The sequence below is a fragment of the Kogia breviceps genome, chromosome 13 (assembly GCF_026419965.1).
Source record: "Kogia breviceps isolate mKogBre1 chromosome 13, mKogBre1 haplotype 1, whole genome shotgun sequence".
Lineage (NCBI taxonomy): Eukaryota > Metazoa > Chordata > Mammalia > Artiodactyla > Physeteridae > Kogia > Kogia breviceps.
In genome coordinates, this window is record NC_081322.1 from 23,441,990 (window position 1) to 23,464,198 (window position 22,209).

Consider the following 22,209-nt stretch of genomic DNA (forward strand, 5'->3'; position numbering starts at 1 on the left):
ATTTTCTATTATTTTTAGATATTAAAATCCTTCCATCTTCAGTGTCTGTCTTTGTGCTATTTTACTAGCACAATGTCTGGCATATAATAGATATCCTATCAATAACTGTTGAATGAAAGAAAATTATAATTTAACTCAGAAAATGGCTGATAAAAAAAGGAATGTGCTACTGGTCCAGCGCTGTTGAGGGAGAATGAACCAAGGCTGGAGAAGGGGGTCAGGACTGGGCAGGCAGGGTCTCGCAAACTTTTTTGAGGAGTATGACTGATACCTGTAGTGGAAACCTACGAAGGTGTCAAGCAAGCAAGTGATGTGGTCAGAAGTGAGGTTTAGATGGTCACTCTGGGTCTTGTGTGCAGAATGGAATGGATGGATGGCCGAGGCTGAGGGATACTAGTTAAGAGGCCACTGAGATTCAGATACGAGGAGAAGGTGGCCTAGACCAGGAGAGTGGAGGGGAGGTGGAGAAGAGATTCAATAGACCTTTGTAAGGCTGAGCTGAAGGAACTGGGTGATTGCTTGGAGGAGGTGAGCAGGAGGGAAGAGTCAAGAATGAGATCCAGGGCTTCCCTGGTGGCGCAGTGGTTAAGAATCCGCCTGCTAGTGCAGGGGACACGGGTTCGAGCCCTGGCCTGGGCAGATCCCACGTGCCGCGGGGCGGCTGGGCCCGTGAGCCACAATTACTGAAGCCCGCGCGCCGTGCTCCGCAATAGGAGAAGCCACTGCAATGAGAAGCCCGCGCACCGCAACGAAGACCCAACGCAGCCAAAAATAAAAATAAATTAAATAAATTTTAAAAAAATGAGATTCAGGCAGTGCGCTCCACTGTCCCGCAGATCTGTCTCTTGCTTTGACAGTGTTTGGACGGAACAGACCCAGGGACAACCCTTGCTCCAGCCTCCGACCTTTTTTTTCTCCCAGTCGCAGCCTTTGGAATCAGCCACTCAGCTATCATTGGCCTCCGGGACGAGCCAACACCATTTTCTGCGCTTAGCTCCGTATTACCGATCAACCATGAGCTCCCAGGTTCGTCAGAACTTTTCTACCGACGTGCTGTAGAGCACAGGGAACTCCACTTCACTGTACAGTAGAAACTAACACATTGTAAAACAACTATACCCTAAAAAAAAAAAAAAAAAAAGGAACTGTTCTACCAAGGTGGAGGCCGTCAGCAACTGCCCAGTCAACATGCATCTGTGGAACTCCTGCACCTACCTCTCCCTGGGTTTCTATTTCCATGGCGACGATGTGGCTCTGGAGGGCATGGGCCACTGTTTCCCCGAACTGGCCGAGGAGAAATGCAAAACCAGTGCGATGGTCGCGCCCTCTTCCAGGACTTGTAGAATACTCACCAAGATGAGGGGTGTAAAACCCAGGACACTATGGAAGCCACCATTCTCATGGAAAAGAACCAGACCCAGGCACTTTTGGATCTGCACGTCCTGGGTTCTGCCCATGCAGACCCCCACCTCTGTGACTTCCTAGAGAGCCACTTCCTGGATGAGCAGGTGAAACTCATCAAGAAGATGGGTGACCACCTGCCCAATATCCGCAGGCTGGCTGGTCCCCAGGCTGGGCTGGGCGAGTCTCTCTTCGAAAGCCTCACCCTCGAGCACGAACAGGAGCCTCCGGAGCCCAGCAGCCTTTGAGGAGCCCCTCTGGTGTCACGGCTTCTGCCTGAAGTCCCTCTCTGCAGCCACTAGGCAGCTTTTTTTTTTTTTTAATATTTTTTTAAAATTTATTTTATTTATTTTTGGCTGCATTGGGTCTTCATCGCTGCTCGTGGGCTTTCTCTAGTTGCAGCAAGCGGGGCCTACTCTTCGTTGCAGTATGCAAGCTTCTCGTTGCGGTGGCTTCTCCTGTTGCGGAGCACGGGCGCTAGGCTCGCAGGCTCAGTAGCTGTGGCTCGCAGGGTCTAGAGCGCAGGCTCAGTTGTTATGGTGCGTGGGCTTAGCTGCTCTGCGGCATGTGGGATCTTCCCAGACCAGGGATTGAATCTGTGTCCTCTGCATTGGCAGGCGGATTCTTAACCACTGTGCCACCAGGGAAGCCCCAGGCAGCTTTTTAATCACCCTGGAGCCCTCTCTCAAGCCTTGGACCAAAATGGAAACAATAACTTTCTGCAGAAAAGAAAAAAAAAAGGGACCCAAGTTTCTGGCAGGGACCCTAGGGAGGGAGGGTGGTCACGCCATCACAGGGAGAGAAGATTTAGCAAGAAAGAAGCCAGTTCCGTGTGGGACATGTTAGATCTGAGGCACCTCTTATAGGAGAGTCCAACAAAGGTATGCTATCGGCAATTTTAAATCTAGGTTTGAAGGATTAGGATTGAAATGTATCTTTTAGAATTTTAATCCAGATCAGTGTTTTAAGTTATTGTTACATATACTAAAAAATCAAGGTAAAGGTTGAATATAGTTAAGATCAAAGGCTTATTCTCTCTTGATTTTCTAACAGTTTGATATACTATTGCTTCTCAGAAAATCAGATGGTTTGGGGAATTCCCTGGCAGTCCAGTGGTTAGGACCCGGTGCTTTCACTGCCATGGCCCAGGTTCAATCCCTGGTTGGGGATCCCTCAAACCATATAGCAGAGCCAAAGAAGAAAAAAAAAAAAAGAAAATCAAATGGCTATAAAAGTTATTTAAATTTTCTGATATTTAAATGCTGTTAATATTGTTTTTGGCACTAGAGTTATTTAATGGATTAGGAAGAAAAATAGCATAATCTTTGTTGAATTTCTCCTCCAAGTGAAGCACATCAGCAGACTGCTCCTATTGATTCTTATGTAAGAAAAGGTATTTTAAACACCTCAGCATGTCAGCCTTCATAAGCCCGTGCAGCAGAAACTCTGAACTTCAAGTCTCCCTCTTCCTAGTCATGAAAGGAGGAAATTTTAAGGGACATTTGGTGAGGCTACTTAGAGCAGTAATTGACAGGGTGGACTCTTAGGTCCAACTCCGGGCCTTGTATCTTGCTGGTAATATGATCTCAAGTTATTTTCATTTTATCTTTTTTTTTTTAAACATCTTTATTGGAGTATAACTGTTTTACAATAGTGTGTTAGTTTTTCCTTTACAACAAAGTGAATCAGTTATACATATACATATGTTTCCATATCTCTTCCCTCTTGCCATTTTATCTTTTACAGCTGCCTCCTCTGTAAAATAGGAGTGATAATAGTACCTACCTCTTGGGTTTATGAGGATAATTATGTAAAAGCATTTAAGAGCAGCGCATGGCATATTGTGTGCACTCAATATCTGTATTAAATAATGCTTTTAATGACATTTTCTTTCCCCTAAACTCAACATCACCACGGATTAAAAATCTTGGAGAATTCCCTGGCGGTCCAGTGATTAGGACTCTGAACTTCCACTGGAGGGGGCATGGGTTCGATCCCTGGTCGGCGAACTAAGATCCCACGTGCCATTACAACGCAGCCAAAAAAAAAAAACCAAACTTGGAAATAATTTTTTTGTTGTTGTTGTTACACTGGGTCTTCATTGCTGCGTGGGCTTTTTCTAGTTGTGGCGAGCGGGAGCTAGTCTTCGTTGCGGTGCGTGGGCTTCTCATTGCAGTGGCTCCTCTTGTTGCGGAGCACGGGCTCTAGGCGTGCAGGCTTCAGTAGCTGCAGCACGCAGACTCAGTAGTTGTGGCTCGCGGGTTCTAGAGCACAGGCTCAGCACTTACGATGCGCGGGCTTAGTTGCTCCGTGGCATGTGGGATGTTCCCGGACCAGGGATTGAACCCGTGTCCCCTGCATTGGCAGGAGGGTTTTAACCACTGCACCACCAGGGAGGTCTGGAAATAATTATTTCAGTTCAGATTTTCCCATCAGAAACAGGATTTCATATATAACATCTAATGCTAGCCCTCTCTGAGAACTCTGAGGGGATCTGTAAAAGTCATTATACGGTAGAATCTTACTAAGCAAGTAAGAATCAAAAAGTGGACTGTTAGGAAAATAATTTTCAGATGGCTAGGGATTAGGGCCAGAGCAGCAAGAATATCTGAAGTTTACTGAAATAAGTTCTACAGCCAAAACAGGCATGTCGCCATCAAAAATATGGAGAGATACGAGTGTTTAAAAAAATAAATAAAAATGTAAATCCAACTTAAATAGATCAATTTATCCTCATTTTCATAAAGCGACAGCTGGTTAATTAGGACAAACACATTTATCTAAAGGAACCCAGCAGTGATACGCATGTATACAGTAAATAACCTCACAACCATGAAAGACCACGCTTTTTTTTCACCAAAGAGACCATTCCACTCCCAAAAAGATTAGTTACAAATATACCTGAAATAAAATAGAGTGTTGCCAAATCATGAGCGTATGACACACGCTTTTAAATGGGCAGCTTACGTTCTTGAAAGGAATGCTTTAACAATGATTATAAATGATGTACTGCTTAAAGTAAAACGTAATACTAAATACTATACTTGATTACAAATTACATCCAGTCCGCATAAGTTGAATGCATACCATACTTTAATAATCAAGACAATTCAGCTGTTTTTCTCGAGTATGTTTCATATAACCCATATATCACAATATTGCTGTGTTTTTAGGCATTTTTACATTTAAGGGCCCCAAATATATCATGTTCACAAAATATTACTGTCTGTGAATGTCAACCAGTTTTTGATTTATATTCCTTCAGAAACACACTACCCTGGCCATACACACTAATCTACATCACTGAAAATAACCAAAGATGGTATTTCACAAGAAGCGTCTCATCCCCACATAGAAGTTCTAATTGCCCTGGAAACCTGTAGGTCAAGTTCTCAACCTTTGAAAATGAGCAAAAATGTTCCAGAGCAGTCGGTGTAGCCATGTATTTGGGCTTTGTATTTATACATTATTTTGTATATTTATACATATTTATAGCATTACATTTGAGACCTAAGGTGGCCACACACAAGTAAGCTAAGTCCCATATCAAATATAAAATGAAAAAGGAATTGAAGAGATTTTGTAATTCCAATAGCACTGTCTTCAGAAACTGAATGCTTAGATGTAACTCCTACATTTCTCTTTAACTAAGAGGTCATTGCCATGCTTACGGCTTTGAGGCAGTAGTCTATATATCAGTGTGTCATTAATCAAAGAGTGCACTTACTACCATGAACTTGGGTCTGATGTCATAGCATTAACTTTGCCTTTCCCCCAAAGAATCATTTGCTCTTGAAGTAATAGGCTTTTAAGGCACATTTTAACAAAAACCCATCATATACCCAGCTTAAAAATGGAAGCTCTACCTGGTTATAATAACATATATACCTAAGTAATGTGTGATTTACCAGATAGGTAAATGTCTCTATCTTGAGGATAAAGTCACTTTAGAAAAGTGATTCTTTATTTGCTTATCCAAAAAGAAACATTGTGTAAAAAATATTAAAGAATAGATTTATAAGAATAACTTCCATGTACCATGTTGGCAAAGGTCTAACAGGTTATAGGTCTGGAAATTAGGAAAAAGACTTCCCTGGAACCCTGGCTTCCTACCCACCTGTGTTTCTGAGTAGGAATCATGAGGAAGGGAGTTAGGGCACCTTCATGATTTTTAGAAATTTCCTTCCAAAATGCACAGACCCTTGGGAGGGCTCAAACCTTAAATCCCAATCAGCTGCTATCTTAAATTACAGTTACCAGCCTCAAAGGAATAGGACTTAGGAAAAGGATGGAAGGGGAGAGGATGGAAAGAAGCTGCAGATAGTAGTGGGATAGCTTCAAGAACAAGTTGCTTTAGGAACCTGATCCAGTTTTGCTAGGATCAGCATTGTTATCCCTATGAGGCTCTGCTAAAAACATATATATATGTACATTTTCTAATACCTGCCAACATGCTTTACTTAGGGCACTGACCCTTGGGATGGATCTAGAATAACCTACTTGGAATGGTTTGGGATGGGGATAGATTTAGAATCTATTAACTTGCTGTTGGCCTAAAGTAAACGTAAGTGGAAGAATTTCATAGAAACAGACACAAAGCTAACTGTAATGCCTCCTCTGGCCATCCTTTTCCACTGACCTGTAGAGGTTTTCAGGATGGCTATTTAGCCATGCAGAACACGCTGCTGGAGAGCCGAGCTCTAGTTCAATCATAAGGTGGGAACAGGCAGAGTCCACAAGGCACACTGTCACAGGTGAGAGGGAGATTCAGAGGTGACAAATGTGCCCATCAGGATTCAGCTCTGTGGCAGAGAACTGAGATATTGCCTGTGGTCGTGGAGCAATGCAAAAAACCCCCCAAAACAACAACAACAACAACAAAATGGTCCTAAATAAACATTTGCAATGTTGCACGGTAAGAGGCTCATTCCACAGGGGCCAAACATTGTATAGGACGTATTTTAAAATCTGCAGTTGCCAATCACCTACATTTGGGAAACCATGTGGCCTCTGATGTTATTACTTTAGCCTGAGTGGCAGGTACAGAAAAGCCTCCAGAAACCCTGCAATTTAGCGACATTCTGATTTCTCTCCATTGATCGGCACCATTTTGGAACCTGGTCCCAAAGGTTCTAAAGAACAGTAATGCAGCAAAAAGAAATAACCTCTCTGTATAAAATGATTATAGAGATGTGTGTTGAGGTAAAGAGTTTTGTAAAAAGGGTCGACTAGGGAAGCACTGTCACGGCTATAGAAATTTTTAGATAAGTTTGGTGCTAATATTATTCTATAAAACTTCTATTTATGTCAGTTATAAACAGGGGACAGTTCTTATTGCTCCTGGAGCTTGCTGCCCCAATCTGTTCCTCCACTGAAAAATGTTTTTTCTCAACAATTGGTAGCAAAGATTCCCAAATTTATAAAAAGTCATTGCCAATGCATCACTTTTTGATTACTTTCTGACTGCCCTATAGATATGGACTCGGTATGCATGTCCTAGATACCAAGGACAGAAAAGAGCCTAGAAAAGTTGTTTTATCAAAGTTGAATTCAATGAGGGAAAAAAAAAAACATGAAAAAGTGCAAAATATGTACAGTTCCTGGCAGTTCTCACACAGGATTTTTTCTGACTACAGACCATAAAAGTTTACATTTGTGTAATGAAGTTACAGTAGATTTCACTTCATTGTTAATATACGTTTTTGCTTCAAAGTGCTTACTTTATTTAAAAAAAGAGAAGATCAAGAGAGTGGCAGGAATTTTTTTTTTTTACAACAAATATATGTCATGTGTCCCAATCTCCTTCTTCCTCTTCCTTTAGTGCAACACAGAGCAGCAGCCTCATTGAAAGGTCTGATTTCAAAAGATATTCCTGAAACCTCACCTACAGCAGCACCCTAGGCGTCCCGTTTGGGGTGGCTCCTTTTTTCTTCTGCAGCCTATTCTGAACCTTTCGTGATTTCACCACTTTCATTCTCACCTCAAAAACTTCATGGATGGCCTTCCGGAAGCAATGAAAATTATAGTCAATCAGCCCTGGAGAAGAAAACAAAAATATTTATAGAGGTGCCGCCTAGAAATAATCTCTTTTCATGGCCGCTATGGCGAAGATAAGCCAGTAGGGGGCGGTAGAGGAGCAGGCTTAACATAAGATCTATAGATTTCTCTAGGAGGTATGCAGCTGGGCTTCAGGAATTGCAGGCAAAATCTTGTGAATATATATATTTTTTACTAAGGAAAGGTTCCAGAGTATATACCACATTTTCAAAGGTGTCTATGACCCAAAAAGTCTGAAGAACCAATTGAACTGCCTTTTAAAAAATTCTTTCACGGATTCCCTGGTGGCGCAGTGGTTGAGAGTCCGCCTGTCAATGCAGGGGACACAGGTTCGTGCCCCGGTCCGCGAAGATTCCCACATGCCACGGAGCGGCTGGGCCCGTGAGCCGTGGCCGCTGAGCCTGCGCGTCGGGAGCCTCTGCTCCGCAACGGGAGAGGCCACAACAGTGAGAGGCCCGCGTACCGATCTTTCAGAATTAAAGATTGTCAGAACAATTAAGATATATCTTCAGTGAAATACTTATTAGTATTTTTTCCCCAAAAGGTATTATTAAATTGACTCTGAGTGGAGGCAGACCCTGACTTGGAGTGTAGCTGAGATCTCAAGGTCACAGAGCCGTTGTCATAAGCCCTGGGAAAAACAAAGTACCTGATTAAAGTGGTTACCATCACCTCAGGTGAACTCTGAGCTCAGGAACTCAACAACCAATGACACTCTCAGTTTTTCAATATTAGGTAAATTTTAAATGGAGAATTGTAGCAGAGAATCTTCTTGTATTTTCAGAAATTAATAGAGTTTTGTAGAATTGATACAAAATAGAATAAAATATAATCTAAGTCTTGAGCACATTTCTCACCATCACCACTAACTTGTAAAGTGTTGAAAGCAGCGTTACATTTATACCGATTAGGATAAGGCAGTGGGTTCCATTTACTACCTTTACATGTATTAAAATAACTAGTCCCCAAATTATTTCCATCCACTCAGGTATGCTTCCAGAGTACCCCCCCCCAAAAAAAAGAATTGTTTTCCAGACAAGAAGAGCAATGCTTCAAAGCAGTCATGTAACCAACCACAAGTATGCTGGAAGAAACACCATCTCAGTTTCCAGGAGCAGGAAACTCTCTGAGTGGCGTCCTCTGCTGCTTCTGCAGTGATAGTGCCCACAGTGCAATAAAACTGGGAGACAATTTCCTCAAGGAAAGACCAGTGAGGTAAGAGGGAGAAAGTAATAAGAAATAAGCAAGCCCAGTTATAGGCATCTCTTCTCTGCCTGAAGCTTTCTTTGGCACACAGACAGGTACCAGGGCTATGGAAATAAACGTTTCTGAGGGTATGCCTCACACAATGGGACATGGGAGTTGGTGGACAAATGTGGAAGTCTTGCGTGCCCAATGGGGGTGATTCCGAATTTTTTGCACACAGCGTCTCTGAGATTCCTCCAGCATACAGCTCCCACTGTGGATGGCTTTTCTACCTCCCTTGTCTATTTCCCCACTTCCTCACTTTTATTTCTTGGAACCATCTTCCAAACAAAGCATGAACTTCAAAAAAAGAAAGAAACATGGAGCATACAAATGACTTTATTTAGTGGGAGTTTGGATAAGAGATGTGAGAACCACCTCAAAATTCTCTGCCTACATGTGTAACCAACTGCCTTAGGCAGAAAGCTTAGCTAGAGGACTTTGGCTCAATTAGAATTCAACTTGGGAAATTTCAGATCCAGCCTACTGATGATTCCTGACAAATCTCAATTTATTCGTGGTGCACATTTAAAATGTAACAGTAGGGGCTTCCCTGGTGGCCCAGTGGTTGGGAATCTGCCTGCCGATGCAGGGGACATGGGTTCGTGCCCCGGTCCGGGAAGATCCCACATGCCGCGGAGTGGCTGGGCCCGTGAGCCATGGCCGCTGAGCCTGCACTCTAGAGCCCGTGTGCCACAACTACTGAAGCCCGTGCACCCAGAGCCCATGCTCTGCAACAAGAGAAGCCACTGCAATGAGAAGCCCGTGCACCACAACAAAGACCCAACACAGCCAAAAATAAATTAAATAAATAAATGTATTAAAAAATAAAAATAAATAAAATGTAACAGTAATTTTGCTGCATTTGGAGCTTTAAAAGTGAAAATTCACAACTGATGTTTTTAAAGGAAGTGCCTACAAAGAGTTTGCTGTTTATTTCAACTCTTTCATAAAACGCAGTTGAAAATACAGGAACAGGGCTTCCCTGGAAACACAGTGCTTAAGAATCCGCCTGCCAATGCAGGAGACACGGGTTCAAGCCCTGGTCCGGGAAGAACCCACATGCCGTGGAGCAACTAAGCCTGTGAGCCACAACTACTGAGCCCACGTGCCACAACTACTGAAGCCCATGTGCCTAGAGCCCATGCTCTGCAGCAAGAGAAGCCACCGCAATGAGAAGCCCACGCACCGCAATGAAGAGTAGCCCCCGCTCGCCACAACTAGAGAAAAGCCCACGTGTGGCAACGAAGACCCAACACAGCCCAAAATAAATAAACAAATAAATAGATTTATTTTAAAAAAGAAAATACAGGAACAGAGACATGCAGAACAAGCACTATCTTCAGCACCATACGCAGTTATGGGATGGTCCTACACCTACATCCTTCTCTTGGTTCACTGATTCTCAATCATAGCTGCACATTAAAAGCATCCAGAGAACTTTTTAAAAATTAACAAACCCCAGGTTCCCCTCCCAGGAATTCTGTTCTAATTGTTCTGTGGCAGGCCTCGATGGCCATATTTTTTAACCACCTCCCTTCCCAAGGTGCCTACCATGTGCAGCTAAGACCAAGAACCCCACTTCCGCCTTCTATCCTCCCCTTTCTGCCAAAGCAGTCAGAAATCATCCATGAAAACACAGACAGAGACCAACATCAGGACAAGTCAACCAACAAGTGCTGATTAACAGCACCAGTAGGACTCAACACTTGAGATTAAAGCAGCAAAAACAAATCGAACCACTCCATGCATATGTAAAGCATCAAGCTCTTTCTAAAGCTAAGGTGATCAACTTAATGCATTTGGCTGGGACTTTCCCAGTTGCAGCCCTGAAGGTCCCTGTTTCAGGAACCCTCACCTCTGTCCCAGGCAAATGGAGATTGGTTAGTCACTCTAAAAAGCAAACGAGTTTAACATCATGGGGTTAAACCCTGTCTGCCTATTTATCTCTCTTATCACATTAAAACAAATACTCAGGTTTCTAATTAGTTTAATAAATTTTACAAAATCTGCCTATCTTCAGAGATGATCCTCCCTAGGTGGTTTAACCTATTTCTCCACATGAGAAATTCCTGCCTAAATTAACTCACACAACCACAGATGGACATTAAAATTAGTGGGCAAAAGTGTGAGGAGAGGGCTTCCCTGGTGGCGCAGTGGTTGGGAATCTGCCTGCCAATGAAGGGGACACGGGTTCGAGACCTGGTCTGGGAGGATCCCACATGCCACGGGGCGACTGGGCCCGTGAGCCACAACTACTGAGCCTGTGCATCTGGAGCCTGTGCTCTGCAACAAGAGAGGCCACGACAGTGAGAGGCCTGCGCACCACGATGAAGAGTGGCCCCTGCTTGCCGGAACTGGAGAAAGCCCTTGCATAGAAACAAAGACCCAACGCAGCCAAAAATAAATAAATTAATTAAAAAAAAAAAAAAGTAAAACGACTCCCTGAATTACATCTCTTAAAAAAAAAAAAAGTGTGAGGAGAAAGAGGAATTGTATAGTTTGAAAGTATTTATTAACTACAAAGTGAAAAGTAGGAACTTTCCAGGGGAAAGACCTGGTAGACCCTATCTTAACTAAATCAAGGTCAGCATCACCAGTAATAAGCCAAACCAACATCATAAACATATGATACACTAAGGACACAATATCATTTCTGTGTGGTATTCTGGCCAAATTGCATAATCTCATTTCAAATGTGTGAAAATATCAGACAAACCCAATTTGAGGAACGTTGTACAAAATAATTGCTGAGGGCTTCCCTGGTGGCGCAGTGGTTGAGAATCCGCCTGCCGATGCAGGAGACACGGGTTCGTGCCCTGGTCCGGGAAGATCCCACATGCCGCGGAGCAACTAAGCCCGTGAGCCATGGCCGCTGAGCCTGTGCGTCCGGAGCCTGTGCTCCGCAACGGGAGAGGCCACAACAGTGAGAGGCCCGCATACCGCAAAAAAAAAAAAAATAATAATAATAATAATTGCTGAGTACTCTTCAAAAGTGTCAGGGTCATGAAAGACCATCACAGATTGGAGGAGACAAGGAGAAATAATAACTAAATCAATTTGGGATCCTGGAACAGAAAAAAAGGTATTTGGGGAAAAACTGGTGAAATTTGAATAAGGTCTGTAAGTTTTATTAATATTGATAGTATTATACTGATGTTAATTCCCTAGCTTTGATAACTGTACTACAGTACGTAACATGTTAACATTTCGGGAAGCTGGATGAGGAGTGTATATAAACTACGTACTATTTTTGCAACTTTTCTGTTAAATCTAAAATCAGTTCAAAATAAACAAGCTCTCAAGGTTGATGTTATTGTACCCAAAATTTTAGGAGCTGCCATCACCCTAGATGGTTTGGGGTCTATAGTTGTACTATTTACATTACTTTTACTTTCCTTAGTTTCCAAAATCAACATAGAATATTAATCACCAAATATAAATTCTGGAAATATCTTTAACTAAGGGAATGTATGTATAATGGTTTAAAACACAATACACAGAACTGATTCCATACAGGGAGAAGCCTAGAAATCTTTAGCCCAGACTCCCATACACTGGTGGTATGACCACAGGAGAAAGTCACTCCTCTTTCCTGGGTCTGGGTAAAATCATCAGTAACTGAGAGAGTGAAACACAGGATAGTCCTGTCTATCTTCAAAATTCCATGGATCCATTATATAATCTGTTTTTAGTTTCAGCAAGATGAAAATAAAAAGTAAAAGATTACCATCATTTAATTAAAAGTTTTGAGGGCCAAGGACATAACAGGCAATTTGGCTGGTAATAGTAAATACAGGAAAAAATACACAACTTCACTAAGAAGCAGAAAAAATGTAAATTTGTTTTCAATTATCAATTTTAATGCTAATACTCAATATTAATGAGAATGAAGCAAAATGAACACACTCATATCCTCTTAGTAGCATAAACCTATAAAAACTTTCTGAAGGACATTTTGGTAATACGCATTAGAAGCTACCAAAATGTATTGATCTAAGTAATTCCATTTGTTGAAGTCTTTCCTGAGGAAATAACCAAAGATGTACACAAATATTTAGTGGAAAGAAGGTCATTATGCATTATTTATAACATCAAAATCTAGAAACAACACACATTTCTAACAATAGAAGAAACTAATCATTAAAATGATGTAGTTAAAAAAGGATTTAATGAATTGGAAAGATGTCTGTAATAATTTAAGTGAAGGTTATAAAGTAGTATTTATTATATAATCCCATATATAGAGATATCTATGAAAAAACTGGAAAGTTATACAGAAAATATCAAGAGTGATTATGTGAGTGAGAGGCTTATCAGTAATTATTTTTTTGCTTATTTATTATATCTAAATTTTCTAAATGAATCTATTTCTCTGTAACAAAAAGAAGTAATAAAAATCTAAATCATGTTTTCAGGCTCAATGAATTAAGAAGATTTTCATGATATAAATAAGTGAAAACAGGATAGAAAATTATATAGGCAATATGGCGCCACTTTTGTTGGAAGAAAGGAAGGAAAGAAGGGATGAAGGAAGGGAGGGAGGGAGAAAAGGAGAAAAAAAATTCCAGAAATTTAACATGGAGTTTGGCTCTAGATGGTGAAACTGACTTTTTTATACTTTCCTAAGTTTTCAAAGTATTTTTATAATGAACATGTATTGCATATAAGAAGAAGAAAGGCTATTTCAGAAAATGTTACTATTGCCACTTTGGTGGGAATTTAGGGTAAATCATCCCCTAATTACTAGCAAAAATCCCTAGCTACATCAGTAAACTGATATTTCCCAGTTTACATAGTGGTGCGGGGCAGGGTGGGGGAATATGAGTACCTTTATGAGGGTTAATTGCTTTTGTTTCAAAATAAAACTAAATTTGGTCCTAAAAAGATATTTGGTGATGTTATTAAATATATTCATATCTCCCTGTTTTGAAATCACAATGCTGTCCCTGTGTTTTAAGACTAAAGAATGGACAAGAGCTGAACAGAAGTTAAATAACATCTAGCTTTAATGTTGTATGAGTTTCATCCTTTACACGGGGAGGACAAGTGGTCACAAGGTCCCTAATACCTTCTAGAGGTGTGGACCAAGAGGGAGGCCTTGGCACCTCCTGTAGGCTAGGGGCCCTCCCCAGGGTAAGAGATCTACAGCCGGGCAACAACGCCCTAGCTGGCTCTGCTCCCAGAAAAGCTCAGCCCCCTCCCTGGGAGGATGGTCTGGTTCCACTACCACCTCACGGCAGCTGCATCACTAGAGGGCAGGCTGGTTCACGGATCCCAAAACCCCATGATGTGGGCAGGAGCCGAAGGGGCCTGCGACTAAAGTCTGGAAGCCTCCCAAGGGACACTGCTGTCCACCCGCATTCAACGTCTGAATAGAAATGCTTCATTTAAATCACACAAAAATTTACCTTTTCTTTCAAAGCTTTCCTCTCTGACAAAGCAAACGAGAGCCAGGAACTTGGTCACCTCTTTTAAATAAAGAACTGTTGTATTATTCAGTTTTATAATGGCTGTTGATTCCTTGTCATAAGGGGTTCCTGCTCCATCTTCTTTGAGACTAAATGGGGACAGAAACCAAAACATATTTGACCATTGAAAAAGAACTTCAGTTTGTAACCCAGCGACGGAGACCAGCTTTCACACATAGAACGATAATCATAATGACAGAGAGTCTACACTTACAGTGCCTTTCAGCTAAAGATCTCAGAAATCCCCAATCACAAGAATGTACACAGCATATGACAGTCACTTTCCTACTGACACACTGAGTGTGGTGTGTCAGCTGGGCAACTCTCCAGGCACCTGAGGAACACAGGTGAGGGATGGATGTTAGTTCTTCTCCCCTCCGTGCCCCACAAGGGCCTCCAGTTTTCTCTTGTGACAGAATAACCAGGCTGTCCAAAGCACAGCCTGATGAAAGACCAAGAAGGGGTGAAGGACTGATCCAAAATAAAGCAGCCTGAAGAGAAATAGCAGCAAAATGCTGGGCTAGATCCTGGATCCAGCAAAAAACTGCTGTGAAAGATAGAATTGGGACCTTAGGTAAAATTTGAAAATGGACTCTATATTAGATAATAGAGTAATGCAGATATGTTAAATAAATTTAATTTGAAAATTAAAACTGTGATCCTATAAGAAAACATCCTTGTTATAGGACGTGATTCCTATAGAATCATGTTACAAATTCCTTCCAATTAGATCAGCAAAAACAAACACGTTCAGTCATCCCTCAGTACAGTGGGGGGGTTGGTTCCAGGATTCCCCCCAGCAGATAGCAAAATCTGCAGATGCTCAAGTCTCTTATATAAAATGACACAGTATTTGCATATAACCAACACACATCCTCCCATATACTTTTTTTTAAACATCTTTATTGGAATATAATTGCTTTACAATGGCGTGTTAGTTTCTGCTTTATAACAAAGTGAATCAGCTACACATATACATATACCCCCATATCTCCTCCTTCTTGCATCTCCCTCCCACCCTCCCTATCCCACCCTTCTACATGGTCACAAAGCACGGAGCTGATAGAGCTGATCTCCTTATACTATGCAGCTGCTTCCCACTAGCTATCTATTTTACATTTAGTAGTGTATATATGTCCATGCCACTCTCTCAATTCGTCCCAGTCTACCCTTTCCCCTCTCCACGTGCTCAAGTCCATTCTCTACGTCAGCGTCTTTATTCCTGTCCTGCCCCTAGGTTCTTCAGAACCTTTTTTTTTTTAGATTCCATATATATGTGTTAGCATATAGTATTTGTTTTTCTCTTTCTGACTTACTTCACTCTGTATGACAGTCTCTAGGTCCATCCAGCTCACTACAAATAACTCAATTTCGTTTCTTTTTATAGCTGAGTAATATTCCATTGTATATATGTGCCACGTCTTCTTTATCCATTCATCTGTCAATGCACATTTAGGTTGCTTCCATGTCCTGGCTACCGTAAATAGAGCTGCAATGAACATTGTGATACTTGACTCTTTCTGAATTATGGTTTTCTCAGAGTATATGGCCAGTAGTGGGATTGCTGGGTCGTATGATAGTTCTATCTTTAGTTTTTTAAGGAACCTCCATACTGTTCTCCCGTAGTGGCTGTATCAATTTACATTCCCACCAACAGTGCTAGAGGGTTCCCTTTTCTCCACACCCTCTCCAGCATTTATTGTTTGTAGATTTTCTGATGATGGCCATTCTGACTGGTGTGAGGTGATACCTCATTGTAATTTTGATTTGCATTTCTCTAATGATGAGTGATGTTGAGCATCCTTTCATGTGTTTGCTGGCAATCTCTATATCTTCTTTGGAGAAGTGTCTATTTAGGTCTTCTGCCCATTTTTGGATTGGGTTGTTTGTTTTTTTGATATTGAGCTGCATGAGCTGCTTGTAAATTTTGGAGATTAAGCCTTTGTCAGTTGCTTCATTTGCAAATATTTTCTCCCATTCTGAGGGTTGTCTTTTGGTCTTGTTTATGGTTTCTTTTGCTGTGCAAAAGCTTTTAAGTTTCATTAGGTCCCATTTGTTTATTCTTGTTTTTATTTCCATTTCTCTAGGAGGTGGGTTAAAAAGGATCTTGCTGTGATTTATGTCATAGAGTGTTCTATGTTTTCCTCTAAGAGTTTTATAGTGTCTGGTCTTACATTTAGGTCTTTAATCCATTTTGAGTTTATTGTTGTGTATGGTGTTAGGGAGCATTCTAATTTCATTCTTTTTTTTTTTTTTTTGCAGTATGTAGGCCTCTCACTGTTGTGGCCTCTCCCATTGCGGAGCACAGGCTCCAGGCTCAGTGGCCATGGCTCACGGGCCTAGCCGCTCTGCAGCATGTGGGATCTTCCCAGACCAGAGCACGAACCCGTGTCCCCTGCATTAGCAGGTGGATTCTCAACCACTGCGCCACCAGGAAAGCCCCTAATTTCATTCTTTTACATGTAGCTGTCCAGTTTCCCCAGCACCACTTATTGAAGAGGCTGTCTTTTCTCCATTGTATATTCTTGCCTCCTTTATCAAAAATAAAATGACCACATGTGTGTGGGTTTATCTCTGGGCTTTCTATCCTGTTCCATTGATCTATATTTCTGTTTTTGTGCCAGTACCATACTGTCTTGAATACTGTAGCTTTGTAGAATAGTCTGAAGTTTGGGAGCATGCTCCATTTTTCTTTCTCAAGATTGCTTTGACTATTCGGGGTCTTTTGTGTTTCCATACAAATTGTGATATTTCTTGTTTTAGTTCTGTGAAAAATGCCATTGGTAGTTTGATAGGGATTGCATTGAATCTGTAGATTGCTTTGGGTAGTAGAGTCATTTTCACAATGTTGATTCTTCCAATCCAAGAACATGGTATATCTTTCCATCTATTTGTATCATCTTTAATTTCTTTCATCAGTGTCTTATAGTTTTCTGCATACAGGTCTTTTGTCTCCTTAGGTAGGTTTATTCCTAGATATTTTATTCTTATTGTTGCAATGGTAAATGGGGGTGTTTCCTTAATTTCTCTTTCAGATTTTTCATCATTAGTGTATAGGAATGCAAGAGATTTCTGTGCATTAATTTTGTATCCTGCTACTTTACCAAATTCATTGATTAGCTCTAGTAGTTTTCTGGTAGCATCTTTAGGATTCTCTATGTATAGTATCATGTCATCTGCAAACAGTGACAGCTTTACTTCTTCTTCTCCTATTTGGATTCCTTTTATTTCTTTTTCTTCTCTGATTGCTGTGGCTAAAACTTCCAAAACTATGTTGAATAAGAGTGGTGAGAGTGGGCAACCTTGTCTTGTTCCTGATCTTAGAGGATATGGTTTCAGTTTTTCACCATTGAGAACAATGTTGGCTGTGGGTTTGTCATATATGGCCTTTATTATGTTGCGGTAAGTTCCCTCTATGCCTACTTTCTGGAGGGTTTTTATCATAAATGGGTGTTGAATTTTGTTGAAAGCTTTTTTCTGCATCTATTGAGATGATCATATGGTTTTTCTCCTTCAGTTTGTTGATATGGTGTATCACGTTGATTGATTTGCATATATTGAAGAATCCTTGCTTTCCTGGGATAAACCCCACTTGATCATGGTGTGTGACCCTTTTAATGTGCTGTTGGATTCTGTTTGCTAGTATTTTGTTGAGGATTTTTGCATCTATGTTCATGAGTGATACTGGCCTGTAGTTTTCTTTCTTTGTGACATCTTTGTCTGGTTCTGGTATCAGGGTTATGGTGGCCTCGTAGAATGAGTTTGGGAGTGTTCCTCCCTCTGCTATATTTTGGAAGAGTTTGAGAAGGATAGGTGTTAGCTCTTCTCTAAATGTTTGATAGACTTTGCTGGTGAAGCCATCTGGTCCTGGGCTTTTGTTTGTTGGAAGATTTTTAATCACAGTCTTAATTTCAGTGCTTGTGATTGGTCTGTTCATATTTTCTATTTTTTCTTGGTTCAGTCTCGAAAGGTTGTGCTTTTCTAAGAACTTGTCTATTTCTTCCAGGTTGTCCATTTTATTGGCATATAGTTGCTTGTAGTAATCTCTCATGATCCTCTGTATTTCTGCAGTGTCAGTTGTTACTTCTCCTTTTTCATTTCTAATTCTATTGATTTGAGTCTTCTCCCTTTTTTTCCTGATGAGTCTGGCTAATGGTTTATCAATTTTGTTTATCTTCTCAAATAACCAGCTTTTAGTTTTATTGATCTTTGCTACTGTTTCCTTCATTTCTTTTTCATTTATTTCTGATCTGATCTTTGATTGCTTTCCTTCTCCTGACCTTGGGGTTTTTTTTTTTTTTCTCTTTCTCTAATTGCTTTACATGTAAGGTTAGGTTGTTTATTTGAGATGTTCTGTGTTTCTTGAGGTAGGATTGTATTGCTATAAACTTCCCTCTTACAACTGCTTTTGCTGCATCCCATAGGTTTTGGGTCATCGTGTTTTCATTGTCATTTTTTTCTAGGTATTTTTTGCTTTCCTCTTTGATTTCTTCAGTGATCACTTCGTTATTAAGTAGTGTATTGTTTAGCCTCCATGTGTTTGTATTTTTTACAGATCTTTTCCTGTAATTGATATCTAGTCTCATAGCATTGTGGTTGGAAGAGATACTTGATACAATTTCAATTTTCTTAAATTTACCAAGACTTGATTTGTGACCAAGATATGATCTATCCTGGAGAATGTTCCATAATCACTTGAGAAGCAAGTGTATTCTGTTGTTCTTGGATGGAATGTCCTATAAATATCAATTAAGTCCCTCCCATACACTTTTAATTATCCCTTAGATTACTTATAATGCTTAATACAATGTAAATGCTATGTATATAGTTGCCAGCATGCAGCCAATTCAAGTTTTGCTTTTTGGCATTTTCTGGTATTTTTTTTTTCTGAATATTTTCAATCCGCTGGTTGGTTGAATCTGTGGATGTGAAACCCACATGGAGGGTCGACTGTATTAGAAAAAGAAAGAAAGAGCAAATATGGCAAACTGATAAAAATTGATGAATCCCAGTGAAGGGTACATAGGAGTTGACTGTACTATTCCTGCACATTTTCTATAGATTTGAAATTTTTTCAAAATAAAAAGTTAAATAAATAAATTAGTCTATTTAAGAAAAGGTGTGGCCTGCAAACACAAATGACTTGAGTTTGAATCCCAGCTCTCTTATTTATCGTGTGAGTTTGGGCAAACTGAGTAACTTCTTTGAGCCTCAATTTCCTCATCTGTACGTGAACAGTAATTACCTCAAAGTTCCCTAATGCAATGAAATAATACATATATAGTGCTAGCATAGTGCTGAGAGCATATAAAATGCACAATAAATGCTAACTGCTATTATCATTATTAGTATGGCCTTACTGGTCAAAATTGAGCCCTCTGAAGACACTGATGTAATCAGTTATAGTAGCCTTTCTTTATAGGCAAAGGAGCATGTCTTATACCTTGTCTCTTATCTGAAACTGTGTATACGTGTTTAGAATCCCAGCTGAGATTCTTGAGCAGACCAGGTCACCTGCTTCTAGGGTCTCCAATTACAGGGCTGCCTGCTTCCCAGGCTGTGGCATGCATCCCCGGCCACCCCCTGCAGGCCACATGGGCTGGCTCATGGCTGCTCCACCAAACAGTCTCAAGAAACCCCAGAACTCATGCCCCATTTGTGACCCATACCCAGACTGGTTCTTACTGAACTGGGCGGGCTCCCAGGAACACTGTGCTCAGCAACAGAAAAGCAATCTACCAGCAAGGCCCTGCTCTCTCCTCCGCCCAACCCCTCCTTCCCCATGTTTGTTTTAGCTGGATGAAAGTAACTCTGATTAACATCATTTATATGAACAACTTACCACTTATGTCTAATTACCATATGGCAAAATAATGATTATGCATATCATTAAATATGTGCCAGATTAATTGTGTTGTTCATTGTATTTGATTACAACAGCCATCTAGACTGTAATCAGGGTAGTTTCAGCTTCCATGACTAATTCAAGGTCATCCACTTAGAGTTTAAAAACAAGAGAATACTGCAGGGCAGCGATCATGGAAAATAAGGTCTATTTCTAAAGCCGGTGGCAGTGTTTAGTAATAATAACAATAATTAATAATAATTATAATGGCAGCTACATTTATCCAGGGTCCACCAGGGGAAGCCTCATGATATTTCATCCTCACTACAGAACTGTGAGGTAAGAATCACTTTCCCTGTTTCATAAGGGAAGGGACTGTGGGTGTTCATGTGTGTATAACAGTTAACAGAAAGAGTCTAAACTGAATGGAAGAGAGAAATGGTAAGACTGAGGCTCACCCAGAAGCTGGCAGAGGAGGCTGTGTAAAGCGAGTCACAGCCAGTGAGTAAAGAGGAAGACGAAGGAAAGCTTTATCTCATCAATGAGCGCGTGAGGATGTGAGATTCAACATGAATGCAAGGCAGCAACGCGATGCCTTAATAAGATAGACATACGAGGTCACACCCACTCACTCTGTAAAACACCCTGAATTCAGCAAATTCACAATTATGTGGAATTATTTCTATGTTTGGTAACAGAATCCATTTTCCCCATGCCTGTTTACTTTATATTATTTTAAATGTACAAGAAGTACTGTTGTCTAAGAATATAAGATCATAATAATAAGCAGGTAATGTTGTTTGCTTACTTTAATAATTCTCTGCTGTCCACCATAGAAGACAATCAAAAGTATATTGGAAAAAACAAACAACTCAGCAGTTATTTCATGTAATGAAGAAAATAATAGAACTGTGGTAAACATGAGATATTTATGTAGAATCCAAGGATCCTAGTGGTCTCCCTCAAGTAAATACATTATATGATAACAGATTTTTCAGTAGAGGAAGAAGGTATCAGACTTGAGCTCAAATACAATACTAATTCTGTCCCTTATTGACAGTGTGAGCAGGGGTTAGAAACTTAACCACTCTGAACCTCAGTGCCCCATCTATAAGATGGTGATAGTAATTCCTGCCTCGAGGAATAGTGGAGAATTCAATGATAATAATGTGGGCAATGAAATTATTAACATAATGCCAGGCATTTACTCAATAATGTTTTGTTATTATTATTACATACGAAATGGTGTATTTATAGATCTCAGTCATTTCCAACAAAGGTATTAAGATCAAATAAGTAAATGCAAAATTCTCAAAGGTTATGAAAGAAAGGTATGGCTCAGTTGTAGCCTTTCAGAGTGTTCTACTTACCCATAAATACAAGAAATGTCAATAACCACATCGATCATGTCACAGCAGAGCTCATAGGTTTGCATATCCACGGGGGTACTATCAGTTGCAATGTAAATCTTACTGACCACATCAAAGAGAAACGCCTTTTCAATTCCAGAATTCTAAAGCAAAAAAGGAGATGCGGCCTTAAAGGGACAGCTGATTGCAGAGCACGTCTTGGTTACATAAAATGATATGCCATCCTCAGTCTCAAATATGAACCAGCAAAAATTTAGGTTGTTCCATTTTATTACAATTTAAACCTCATTGTCATAAACTTCTTTATAATGGACTTGCACAAGAAATGAAAACTGGAATTATCACGAATTATTTACTTTAGGTAAACAAATTAAGTGGTGTTTCCTGATTCTTAGAAATGTACCTGCAGTTAGGAAAAAGGCCAAGTACAAAAAAGAATTTTAAAAACTTTAAATTTAAAAATAGATTTCAAAAATCTAGACAAACAAACTCAAATTTGTGCAGTAAGAATCAATGTGAATACAACCAAAGGTCTGCCTTAATGCTATTTTGTGAAGTTTGACTTGAGGTGGTAGTTTTTAGGACTCAGCCAGCCAGCACATCATTCACAGTGTTAAACATATTTTTAAAAATTCAACAGTATATATCTTATAGCCAAAACCAACTTTTATGCTCCCAACCTCTGGTAGGATTCCATTAACATTGAATGATTGCCTACAACTTGAATAAACATTCCGATTATACCAGTGAAGTACAGGAATCGTTTTGGGAGTTAAATTTTAAAGGCCGTAAAACAGTACATAGGTGCAATCTTCAAAAA

The 22,209-nt window shown here is 40.3% G+C and overlaps 1 protein-coding gene across 3 annotated transcripts in view; it reads right to left on the reverse strand.

Annotated features, from left to right (window-relative positions):
• Positions 1-4,476: 4,476 nt before the first annotated feature.
• RRAGD (Ras related GTP binding D) overlaps positions 4,477-22,209 on the reverse strand; it is a 39,837-nt gene continuing 22,104 nt past the window's right edge. For all 3 annotated transcript variants that reach the window (XM_067011465.1, XM_059083245.2, XM_067011464.1), the window contains exons 5-7: positions 21,390-21,532; positions 14,115-14,263; positions 4,477-7,437 (exon numbers count right to left, since the gene is read on the reverse strand). In XM_067011465.1, the coding sequence (XP_066867566.1) occupies positions 7,286-7,437; positions 14,115-14,263; positions 21,390-21,532 (444 nt within the window). In that variant the 3' untranslated portion in view covers positions 4,477-7,285. The remainder of the gene's footprint in view (positions 7,438-14,114; positions 14,264-21,389; positions 21,533-22,209) is intronic.